The following is a 13,419-nucleotide window of genomic DNA, read 5'->3' on the forward strand; positions in this document are numbered from 1 at the left end:
TATGCCTAGGATCATGTAACTTCATAGGTACATTGATCATGACTGGCAGATGACCCCTTTTAATTTTCAGGTCACTTGGTCAAAGGTCAAGGTCACAGTGACTCGAAACATTAAAATGGTTTCCTGATGATAACTCAAGGATTATAAGACCTAGGATCATGAAACTTCATAGGTACATTGATCATGACTGGCAGATGTCCTCTATTGATTTTCAGGTCAGTAGGTCAAAGGTCAAGGCGACAAAAAAATGTATTCACACAATGGCTGCCACTACAACTGACAGCCCATATGGGGGGCATGCATGTTTTACAAACTGCCCTTGTTAAGTCTAAAAAATTAACACTGATTAGACTAAGAAACTGAAAAAAAAAAGAAAAATAATGTTACTAATGTTACTTATAAATAATCAATGAAGGCAAATAACATTAACCATTGCAGCACATACTTGCACGTGCACAAATAATGCTTATCTGTTTTGAACTGGGAAAAGCAGTGCTCCAGCTAGGCCTAAATCGAAGGGTGCCACGCCCTGCCCTCCCAAACCTCGGCCCTGCTGCCCCCCCCCCCCCTCAAAAAAAAACAAAAAAAAAACTTTTTTTTTTTTTTTTTTTTTTACATATGATAATTAATAAATCTCTTATTACATTGTTAAGGGGTTAATCCTCATTGTAGACATTATATTTGAATGGTTTAATAATAATGGGAATAATACAATTATTTGTAACATATAAATTAACATGCAATAGAAAGCATTCCAGAAACACCCGCACGCTCGAACGTGCCCTTTTCACAAAATACTGCCCGTCGATAGTGCCCTTTCCACAAAATACTGCGGGTCGAAAGTGCCCTTTTGACAAAAAAGCCCCCCTGCGCTTTTCAAATCCTAGCTGGAACACTGAAAAGGGTAGTATTCTTGTAAATTATCTGGCCCCATATAGGGGTTGACTAATGGTATATGATGTACTTATAAGGTGGGATGTATCAGTTATTTGTTCTTTTTGTTCTTTCTGCACATTTAATTAACCATTGCACTGATTTTACAATATTTTAAGTATTTAATGATTCCTTCATTAAATTTCTAAGGCAGTAATCTATCATGGAGAACCTTCTACCTCTGCCTCAAGTTTATTAATGAAATGTGAACAATATTGGTCAAATTATACAGTGGGGACATAACTGTTGCCAAATACACAGTAATTGGACAGAATAAGATCATTAACAATGAATTTACTTGTATTCAATGGACGTTTGCTTGACCCACATGTTTAATGTGTATACATGTGAGTTTTGTGATAAGTTAATTGTGAGATGGCAATTATATGGGATTACTAGTATCATGTTTATAAGAAGAAATGTTGCACATGTACTAAATTTTTAAAGACATGGTCTGAATGTATAGACACCGGAAATAACACCTTTGAAGACTGTTGTTGATTGTGATGCATGACCAAAAACACATTAAATAGGTGTAGCATCTTGGAATGTTGAATTAAGGGGTGGATGTTCGTGTACGCAGATGCAAATGTATCCATGAGGCGTCATGTCATATTGTATTCCTGTATTTTGTTAATCCTGAGAGTCGTCTCCTCATTAGCTTAAGACTAAGAATAAATTCCATTTTACATAGCAAACTGTTCCTGCCAATGAACACTGTATGATTATGGTTTTGTGTTGTTTATTAGTTTACTAAAGCTTTAAGTATTGTATCCGTGACTGTATCAATAAAGGCATGTGTCAGTAGGAGCCGCCCTGCCCTTCAAACTGACCAGTACACACTAATTTGTCCATCAAGGAATCAGATGACCAATCATTGGAGCTGCGTCATGCGAATATGCCATATGCGGCTAGCGTAGGCACAGACAAGCCTGAGCATTTGTTCAATCTCGTCAGATGCTTCTTTGACCCCTCATGAGACCACTACACATTTAGTGACTTTGCATATGGCATAATACTCATTTTTGTATGATGGAGCTCATATATGGTTACACTTTTTATGGTAAACAAAAAAGTTCAGAGTTGCATAATCCAATTTATTTACTGCAAAAGCTTTGGACAAACAGTAGAAGCAATGATACATGCAAGTGGTAAATCATGAATTATTTCTATAGAATTGAATAAGTTGATTAGTTGAAGCAAAAGTCATTTAAATTAATTGGGCATACTTTTGTTTGTTGGGATCTTAAATTCATTGGTTGATATACCCACAAAATGAATGAAAATTAATATCCCATGAATTTTACTTATTTTGCAGTAATTAAATGGAGTCATGTTCTGTGAAAACTGGGCATAATGCATGTGTTTAAAGTGTTGTTCCAGGGACGACACTTTCCCCCTAAATTGGATTTTTGCTAAAGAAGAGACTTCATTTAAACGAAAAATGTTATAAAAGCTGAAAGCGTTATCCCTGATTAGCCTGTGCGGACTTCACTAGCTAATCTGGGACGACACTTTATGCACATGCATTATGCCCAATTTTCCCAGAACGTGACAAAATTTGAAAAGCAACATCATTTTTTGGAACTCTTTGAGCAAATTTACTTTTGAACTGTCATTGCAGCATGCTTTTACATACATGTATACAGTGCATGGCTAAGTTCATTTTAGCAAAGATCTTTTTCATCTGATTTCATTATGCATCATCCATCATTCTAACCTCAAAGCTCTCCTAATTGTTACTAATACATCAACATTCAGAAGGAGTTGTGTCTACAGATTTTCATTTGTCTAAATGCTCAGTTATGGCATAAAATATTCAACACATTCAATCATCTTTGGTAAAATGTATATGAATATTAATAATTTATGGCACAGATTGCATTTGTGTGATGGGAGAATAGTAATACATGTAGATTATTGCTGTAAAGTCAAACACTGCTTACGCACTCATATAGACAGCATGATGTCAGAAAGAACTTATTATGTTGTTGTTTCCCCCTATATAGACTGGTCTTGCGATTGAAATTTTAGTTTATGTCTCCCAAATCCAGAGACATTACGCATTTGCCCTTGTTGTTCAGTATGCCAGTATGTTGTGATAATTTAACTGTAATTGAATCATTTATCAGCCAGTTTTTTTTATGTCCCTCAGTCTATACTGTGGCACATATTGTTTTTGCCCTATGTATTTGTTGGTGTGTTTGCATCAAACTTTAACATTGGCCATAACTTTTGCAATATTAGATAGCAACTTGATATTGGGCATGCATGTGTATCTCATGGAGCTGCACATTTTGAGTGGTGAAATTTTAAAGTCATCTTTCAAGGTCAAAGGTCAAATATATGGGGAGGACATAGTGTTTCACTATCACGTTTTTTTATGAAAGCATGTCGCTCTCACAGATGATCACAATCTGGTGACACGCTCAAAAGATGTTCAAGATCAAGGTCACATAACCACATGTTGATCAAGGGTCAAATAGGGCAGTAAACACGTCATCAATCAATTTTATAATTACTTTCAAAATTCTGCAAAATAGGGATAGCAGGGGAGTAGTTTGCTTTAAGATCAAGGTTACACTGAGGTTTCAAATATGGAAATAAGACAGTTTCGTAAAGACTTTATGTACAAAAATTTAAAACACCTCATGTTTAATGACATTTAGTGTTGATGACATGTCCTTTATTGGTTCCAGACATGTGTAATGCGAGTATCCATGTTTTTCACACATCTAGTTCCTTTAGTCTTTGGCTTGTTTCTGGATCTGTCTTTGGCTTGTTTCTAGATCTGTCTTTGGCTTGTTTCTGGATCTGTCTTTGGCTTGTTTCTGGATCTGTTTTTGGCTTGTTTCTGGATCTGTCTTTGGCTTGTTACTTGATCTGTCTTTGGCTTGTTTCTGGATCTGTCTTTGGCTTGTTTCTGGATCTGTCTTTGGTTGTTTCTGGATCTGTCGTTAGCTTGTTTCTGGATCTGTCTTTGGCTTGTTTCGGGATCTGTCGTTGGCTTGTTTTCGAATCTGAACCACATTGGAATCTATTATCTTACTTTTCAATGTTGCATAACTCAACATTACCCTGTGTGCAAAATGGAGCCATCTCTCAAATGTTATTTCTCCTGGATTTAATGTTCTACAGTTAAAAATATAACTTGCTGCTTGCAAATTCTATGAAACTTAAGTGTAATTATAAATGTGTAGGCAGGAATTTCAGCCTGATCTAGAAAAAAATACCACTATTACTGTAGTGTTTAACTAAGCCGCAAACATGCTATTTATACTTGTTTGTCTGGCAGGTTATGGTAAAAATGTTGTGTAATAATGAACTTGATATTGCGTTACAACATGATTCACCATGGTTACCCTCCATCAAATTGATTGCTGTTTTAAACTGTCATCTCTGATGCTGAAAGGTTTACTAATGGACAGCATGTGTGGGAAGTGGGTGTGTATTTCCAATACAATACGTATAGAACCTCGTCTCAATTTTTCTCTGTCATGAAATTTTAGGCCACACACAATTGAACAGGTTCACAGAATTTCCACACCTTAAATGCAAAAAAATGAAATAAAATATGGTTATTTTTTATCCCCCCTGTATATTCCATTTTGCGCTGCACATGAATTTTTTCAAGCAGATATGTTTTTTTTCTATTTAAAATATAAAATATAATATTTCCAAATATTTGTCAGATCATTTTAAAGAAGAAATAATGTACTTTATTGTTTTGATGCAACAAATGAACTTTATAGTTTTCATGCAGCAAATGTCGATTGATTCCTATATATTGATCATCAAACAATTGCAAACCATTAAATACATCTACATGTATATGAAGTAGATAATGAGGAATCCTTTGTCTTTTCAGCGTCTGGGGAACAGGAGTTGGCTTCTAAAACCCTCACCATTCAGTCAAAAAGGTTCTATCTGGATGTGAAACAGAACCGACGAGGAAGGTTCATTAAAATAGCGGAGGTATTGGCTATTACATGACACAGGGTAGAGAAAGACACTTTGTATCAAACATGATTTCCAAAAAACTTTCCTATTCTACCATAACCATTTCAAATGCTAGGAGTCCCCCCCATTCCACATATCATCCTGTAACAATTGCAATAGTGTGAATTGACCTGTTCCAATTTGTTAAAATTTATTACAGTATTTGATTTGTTATAAAAGTTTTCAGTTAGTATGTGGACAAAACTTTTGGAACAAGTTTAGCAGATCTAAGCAGTCAACCAGGACTATGTTTAATTACTTTTGCCAGTATTGTATTTTGCACCATTTTAGGTATGGGGCTATGTCCCTTTGGATTGGAAAATGCCTTGTTTTGACAAATATTGGGAAATTTGTGTGTGAGGGATTATTTTTCGTCTAATAAATAACTATTTGAAAGTGATTTCCATAATTATCATATTCACGTAAGTTCATAGGAAATGGATAGGGAGATGAAGTGAATGTTCATGAACAAATAAATTTGTTTATGCCTCGGATCGAATGATCAGGGGTGTATTGTTTTTGGCCTGTCTGTCTGTCATTTTATGTGTCTGTCTGTGTGTCTGTCACAAAACTTGAACCTTGGTAATAACTTTTGCAATATTGACGATGGCAACTTGATATTTGGCATGTAGGTGTATCTCACTGAGCTGCTAATTTTGAGTGGTGAAAGGTCAAGGTCATCCTTCCAGGTCAAGTTCTAATATATGGCTTCAAAGCAGCACAGTAGGGGGCATTTTGTTTCACAAACACAGCTCTTATTTTCTGTTATTATAAAAAAATGGAAACAATCAATTGGGATTTTCTTTAGGCAGTAGGAGAATAATTTTTTTTTGAGATTGGGAATTTGGCCGAAATTTGGCGCAAAATAGAGAAGAAAACAACACTGGCCGGTATGTGACAACTGCCCTACCTAATTCCCTGTACAACTTTTAGTGCTTACAACTAACAAACTCGGAAGTGACATTCCATTGGTCTAACTGATATAGCTGGGCCCACCTAACTAGCAATCGGTTAAATGAAAGTCTGTGCAATATTTGATTACTTTTAGAGGCAGTATTCATGTAAAGTTTCAAAGAAAAATATGTCAAAAGTTTACATAATGCTTGTGATTAAAGTTTCAATGTAATGAATATCAAGGTCATTGGAGACAAATAAAGCATTTAAAAAAAATCATATGTGAATGCATAAACATAATTATGTCCCCCCCCCCCCCATTCAAAGAAGAGGGGGTATATTGTTTTGCTGGTTGTCAGTCATTCTGGTGGTAGACCAGTTCCCTTTGGATCAATAACTTGTGACTTGATTGACCAATTTGCTTGATACTTCACATGTGCACTGTCACACTAAGAGTAAAAATTGTTTCCGATCAATAACTTGTAAACAGAAGGTCACTATCACTAAGTGCGAAAATCATTTCAGATCAATAACTTGTAAACCAATTGACCAATTGGCTTGATTCTTCACATGTGCATTGGCTTTAGACAGTAAATTGCCACTATTGAAATTGGGTCAATTGGTCAAAGGTCAAGGTCACTGTCACACTTAGTGTGAAATCGTTTCTAATCAACAACACATTACACTTCAACTGATACTCAGATTTGCTTGATACTTCCCATGTACATTGGCCTTGGACAGTAGATGACCCTTATTGAAATTAGGGCCATTAGTTAATATCTGAGTCTGACGTACATGACATACAGACCAAGTTTGAGGTTTGTTTCAGTCCATTGTTTTTTTTTGACAAAAGTATGGCCTTGGACTTTCCTCTGAAATAGCTGCTGTTGGGCTTCAAAGTACAGTATGGGGGCATTGTGTTTCACAAACACAGCTCTTGTTCTTTTGCAGCTCTACTATGGAAAGAACTGGTAGAGTGTGGAAAAAAGCTTTGATAATTCCATATTTTCGACTTAATTATAATGCCATTATTTTCCTGTAAGGTTGGTGCTGGTGGGAAGAAGAGTCGTTTGCTGCTTGCAATGTCTTCTGCAGCAGAGTTCAGAGACTATCTCACAGACTTTAGTGATCACTATTCATCGCTTGGTGAGTTTTACAAGGAAATTCTCCAACATAGTTATCAGTCATATCTGCCTTTTGTTACCAGTTAGTGTGGTGAGCAGTTCTCCTACTAGGTGATATAAAAATGGCAGATATCAGTTAAATGTACTCTTTGTGAAGTTGTTTATTACTGTGAAGGACATGAATATGATTGCAATTTCTGCTTTTTATGCATACTATATATGAAAGGAGTTCCTGGCATATGTTCTTGTTTTCAACAAGTACATTGATGTACTTCCTTGTATTGTGTTAAAATTTCCAGATGTAAACATAATCATACATAATCATCTAAGAAGCATTAAATGCGCTATAAATGTATTACTTTCCTCCTTGAACCCACAGCACTTTACATGATGTTACAGCCAAGCACCTGTCCATCGCTGATTACTTTTGAAAATATGCTCTTAATTTTAAATACTTTAGTAAAATTTTATATAAATGTTTAAAGGGGCCTTTTCACAGACTTTGGCATGTATTGAAATTTGTCATTAAATGCTTTATATTGATAAATGTAAACATTGGATCTAAAAAGCTCCAGTAAAAAATCAAGAATACAATTTAAAAAAAAAGAAAAAAAGTAAACCTAAACAGGGCTCGAACCACTGACCCCTAGAGTCCTGGAGTGAAAGTCTACCCATTTAGACCACTCAACCATCCTATCTCATACAATGAAGGATGTATTTTATACTTTTTATAAGCAATCCTCGTAGTTTCACAAAATATAACAACAACAACAGAACTCTATAAATTATTCAATCGTTTTGCATTGCAACGCTTATGATTTTCAGGTTTTTTTAATCGTCAAAAGATGCATATAATTTTAGAGCATGGTAAATGTTCAGTATAACTGTTTCTTGATAAATATCATAACTGAAATGAAAATTTGCGAATGATCAATCTGAAACAACTTTTTTTACCTTAATGTGAAAAGATGTTGTGCATGATCACTTTTGCAATTTTGATCTTAAAGAATATCTATAAACTTTTGTCAGTTCCTAAGCTTTTAGCACGTCGATATTCAATATTGTTTCAATGTACAGTCTCGGGGAAAGTCCGTCAGCTCTCAAAACAAAGCAGTAAAACTGCTCAAGTTCCAGAGTTTTTTTAGTCATCTACCGGTTTCAACGTAGGGGACTTTTGGTTTTTGCTCTGTCTGTCTGTCTGTCACACTTTTCTGGATCCTGCGATTACTTTAAAAGTTCTTGATATTTTTCATGAAACTTGAAACATGGATAGATGGCAATATGGACATTATGCACGTCATATCATTTTGTTCCTACGTCAAAGAATTCGGGTTGCTATGGCAACAAATAGACTAGAAATACTGCTGAAATGGTGGTTTTCTGGTTCCTGCGATAACTTTTAAAGTTCTTCTTATTTTTTCATGAAACTTGAAACATGGATAGATGGCAATATGAACATAATGCACGTCATTTCATTTTGTTCTGATGTCAAACAGTCTGGTTGCTATGGCAACAAATATATATATAAAAATCTGACAGTGGTGGAATTTCTGACAATGGTGGAGTCGGCAGGGGACATATATTGCTTGGCAATAGTCTTGTTATAGAATAGATATATTGTTATAGAATAGATCTTGGCTGGTAAAATAATCCGATTGAGTAATGATTTGCTGTTGACTAGCTGGTATATTTGGCCAGTAATAATTGTAAGTTTACCAGACCTTGTGGCCAGTAATGATTTTAAGACATTGGCAGGTAGACTGAGCAGAGAAAAAGTTTTAGAACCACTTGTGAATTGTTATTTTAAGTGTCAGGTGAAACCCTTAATTCTCCTCTCCATCCAGTATTCGGATTATTATCCCCCACCATAGGCGGAGGGATATTGCTTTGGCGTTGTCCGTCCGTCCTTCTTTCCGTCTTGGAAGAGCTTTGGGGGATTTCGTTGAAACTTAGTACAGTACAGGCACCGTGTACTTAAACAAACGCCACTCGCCGCGGTATTCATCTCACTGTGTTTGTTAACCAATTTGAACCCCACGATAGGTGTTCAGATCAAATGTCGCGGGGGCCGTTTGCCTTTAGACGAACACTGCAAATCACCGCGGACCCATAATATTTACCGCAGTGATCATCGTGTTCGCTTAAAATAAAATAATTGAACATAAACGTATTGTATTGATCCCTTTCATTTAAAAGTATTAATGAATAATGTATTTCACACCAATGCACATGACAGTGTTTTCTGTCTTTTTTAACGCCGAGTATAAAAGAAAACCGCAAAACTGCACCTAGTTTTGGGATACCGCACCTGGAGGAGTGTTAATTGAGTGTTTGATTATTCAATTAACAGTTTGAAGCCATGCAGAACTCATAAATGATTGTAGTTATTGTATTAACCCGAGTCTCTGGATTCCCCGTTAAATACATGTCAATTATCTCAATCGCATGCATGTACATGCAACTTCTCCCATCTTGATCCATTACTCGATAATCCCATATATGCCCGATTTCCATTTTTATGCCCCCCTTCGAAGAAGAGGGGGTATATTGCTTTGCTCATGTCGGTCGGTCTGTCCGTCGGTCGGTCCGTCCACCAGGTGGTTGTCAGACGATAACTCAAGAACGCTTGGGCCTAGGATCATGAAACTTCATAGGTACATTGATCATGACTCGCAGATGACCCCTATTGATTTTGAGGTCAAAGGTCAAGGTTACGGTGACCCAAAATAGTAAAATGGTTTTTGAATGATAACTCAAGAACCCATACGCCTAGGATCATGAAACTTCATGGGTAGATTGATCATGATTGCAGATGACCCCTATTGATTTTGAGGTCACTAGGTCAAAGGTCAAGGTCACGGTGACCCGAAATAGTAAAATGGTTTCCGGATGATAACTCAAGAATGCATACGCCTAGGATCATGAAACTTCATGGGTAGATTGATCATGACTCGCAGATGACCCCTATTGATTTTAATGTCACTAGGTCAAAGGTCAAGGTCACGGTGACCTGAAATAGTAAAATGGTTTTCGGATGATAACTCAAGAACGCATATGCCAAGGATCATGAAACTTGATAGGAAGATTGATCATGACTCGCAGATGACCCCTATTGATTTTGAGGTCACAAGGTCAAAGGTCAAGGTCACGGTGACCCGAAATAGTAAAATGATTTTCGGATGATAATTCAAGAACGCTTTAGCCTAGGATCATGACACTTCATAGGTTCATTGATCGTGACTCGCAGATGACCCCTATTGATTTTCAGGTCACTAGGTCAAAGGTTAAGGTCACAGTGACAAAAAACGTATTCACACAATGGCTGCCACTACAACTGACAGCCCATATGGGGGGCATGCATGTTTTACAAACAGCCCTTGTTTAAATCATACATTTCCTCACCAAATGTATCAGCCCACCACAAACCTTTGGGATCATAGTTGGTTGTTTACTTAAATTTTAACCTCATTTGCCCAAATATGAGCTGTATTGTGTGAAAATAGGTTGTATGCCAAATGTGACTCATGTAGCTCCAGGCCAGTCAGCGTTTTTCACAGTCTAGTCAAGGGCTACCCTGTCTGCTATAAAGTAACATTATGTTCTAAATAGCAGTCAGGGTAGCTGTTGATCAGATTGCAAGAGTGCTTTGGCTGATCTGGAGTTACGTTGGACGCAAAAAGCTTGAGACTCATTTTAACATAACACAGCTCATTTGTTCTTTCAATTTTTCTTGAAAAAAATCCACATGAGATGTCTCAGACAATTGACAGGCACTGCATTGGTTTATGGCTTGATGTATTGCTAATTTATACTGGACTTGCCTGGCGTATCTACGGGTCTGTTAAACGGACCTATTCCTAAAGTGAAATGGTAAAATAAATCCAAATTTGAAAAACAATCACAATTTGAATTTTTCTTTTATAAAAGCCTCTAATGATTGTATTTCAATTACATCTAACAAAATATGCAACAATTATTTATATGCTTTTGTTCTTATAATTTTAATTATGCCCCTCTCCGAAGAAGAGGGGGTATATATATTGTTTTGCACATGTCGGTTGGTTGGTCTGTTCGTCCACCAAATGGTTTCTGGATGATTACTCAAAAACGCTTAGGCCTAGGATCATTACACTTCATAGGTACATTGATCATGACTGGCAGATGACTCCTATTGATTTTAAGGTCACTAGGTCAAAGGTCAAGGTCACAGTGACTCGTAACAGTAAAACGGTTTCCGGATGATAACTCAAAGAATGCTTAGGCCTAGCATCATGAAACTTCATAGGTACATTGATCATGACTGGCAGATGACCGTATTGATTTTCAGGTAAGTAGGTCATAGGTCACAGTAATTTGAAACAGTAAAATGGTTTTCGGATGATAACTCAAGAATGCTCAGGCCTAGGATCATGAAACTTAATAGGTACATTGATCATGACTGGCAGATGACCCCTATTGATTTTCAGATCACTAGGTCAAAGGTCAAGGTCACAGTGACTTTAAACAGTAAAATGGCTTCCGGATGATAACTCAAGAATGTTTAGGCCTAGGATCATGAAACTTCATAGGTACATTGATCATGACCGGCAGATGACCCCTTTTGATTTTCAGGTCACTAGGTCAAAGGTCAAGGTCACAGTGACCTGAAGCAGTAAAATGGTTCTTAACGTTTTCACAAAATGGCTGCCACTTCAACTGACAGCCCATTTGGGGGCATGAGTGTATTACAAACAGCCCATGTTAATATAGAGTGTTTTCAATTTTTTCTAAATCACTAGACTTTTTGTGCAAAGAAAATCCTCATCTTAAAAATGGGATTTTTCCTAAAATGGCTAAGAAAAGGTCTGTTATATCCATGGGGCTTCTGGAAATGTCCATGCCTGTTGATGTGTATTTCTTGTTATACCAGGTCCTCCCAACCCAGAGAACCTGCCGGAAGATGGGAAGTTGAAGAGTGAAGTGATGACAAAGGACAACAAGAGATATTACCTAGATCTCAAAGAGAACCAGCGAGGAAGGTTCCTCAGGGTAGGTACAGTAGAGGCAGAACAGTCTTTATTAACAAAGAATAAGGCATCATGAAAAACCCATCCTTGAAATATAACCTTTACTTGAACTTTTCTTTTGCTGGCAATGATGTCTTGTTACTCTCGTTTTTTTCAAGGCAGTGTAATCTATTCATATTTTTTGTGTCAAGTCTGATTCTGGTATGCTTGTTAGTTCCCTATTGGTTTCACCGCTCCTCTGTCTGTCAGTCAGTCTGTCACACTTTTCTGGATCCTGCGATTACTTTTAAAGTTCTTAATATTTTTTCATGAAATTTGAAACATGGATAGATGACAATATGGATATTATGCACGTCATTTCATTTTGTTCCTATGTCAAAAATTCTCGTTGCTATGGCAACAAATATCATTTAAAAAAATCGGAAAATGGTGGAATTTCTGACAATGGTGGAGCCGGTAGGGGACTTATATTGCTTGGCAATAGTCTTGTTGAAACTGCTATTTGCTGAAAGTCTTCACAGGCCTCTTGGTGCGGGTGCTTATTTTGAAGGTCTATTCGGAGTAACTTGGTGAAACAGCCCATTTTGAAGGTCTACTCTCCACTTGCAGGTTGCGCAGACAGTCCCCCGTGGAGGGCCTCGGTCTCAGATCGCGATCCCTGCCCAGGGGCTAATAGAGTTCCGGGACGCCCTTACTGACCTACTGGATGAGTTTGGTACTGATGATCACGGTAGGAGAGATTCTGACCTTATAGGCTTGTAAGGCTTCATTGTTTATTGGGATGAACAAGTCATTGGATGTGCAAAATTGTGCGATTGAATTTTCCTTGATTTCTTTATAATTATTTTTGTCAGTTTTTGCACTATTTGTGATTGATAAATGTTTGGAAATGTATGTTTATCCATTATTAATAATAATTAATTATCAATCACAGATTCTGACAATCAAAAGACAGTTGCTGTTTAATAAAATTAATAGAAGTTTTATAATAAATTTTATTTTTGTGTTTTCTTTCGTTTTGAAGACATTTTTTGTCTAAAATGTAACATAACTTCTACAATGTATGTAAGCCAATAGCCATAATACACACAGAACAAATTCACATTAATCTTAACATGAATAGGACATTAATAATCTTCACATTGAGCATTAGTAGGAGTCAGGTATGCCCTGCTGTTGTATGATGTGTTAACTCTTTCAGTGCTGGAACCGAATTTTGAAGGCCTATGCAAATAGTTTGGATCCAGATGAGACGCCACAGAACGTGGCGTTTCATCAGGATCCAAACTGTTTGCTATTCTGATAGTATTCTTTGAAAAAAATCAAAGAAAATGCTAGTTTTTAGCTCACCTGAGCGATAGCTCGAGGTGAGCTATTGTGATCACTCAGCGTCCGTCCGTCCGTCCGTCCGTCCGTAAACAATTTGTAAACATCTTCTTCTACTAAACCATTGAGCCAATTTC

General features: G+C 36.8%; 2 protein-coding genes across 4 annotated transcripts in view; both read left to right on the plus strand.

Moving 5' to 3' along the window:
• Positions 1-13,419, plus strand: part of LOC127831777 (uncharacterized) — a 216,552-nt gene that overhangs the window by 193,802 nt on the left and 9,331 nt on the right. The window lies entirely within an intron of this gene.
• The window catches only part of LOC127831843 (transcriptional activator protein Pur-beta-like), a 41,327-nt gene that overhangs the window by 14,899 nt on the left and 13,009 nt on the right, over positions 1-13,419 (plus strand). For all 3 annotated transcript variants that reach the window (XM_052356938.1, XM_052356933.1, XM_052356925.1), the window contains 4 exons: positions 4,802-4,908; positions 6,870-6,972; positions 11,860-11,978; positions 12,566-12,686. In XM_052356938.1, the coding sequence (XP_052212898.1) occupies positions 4,802-4,908; positions 6,870-6,972; positions 11,860-11,978; positions 12,566-12,686 (450 nt within the window). The remainder of the gene's footprint in view (positions 1-4,801; positions 4,909-6,869; positions 6,973-11,859; positions 11,979-12,565; positions 12,687-13,419) is intronic.

Source organism: Dreissena polymorpha, chromosome 1 (assembly GCF_020536995.1).
Source record: "Dreissena polymorpha isolate Duluth1 chromosome 1, UMN_Dpol_1.0, whole genome shotgun sequence".
Lineage (NCBI taxonomy): Eukaryota > Metazoa > Mollusca > Bivalvia > Myida > Dreissenidae > Dreissena > Dreissena polymorpha.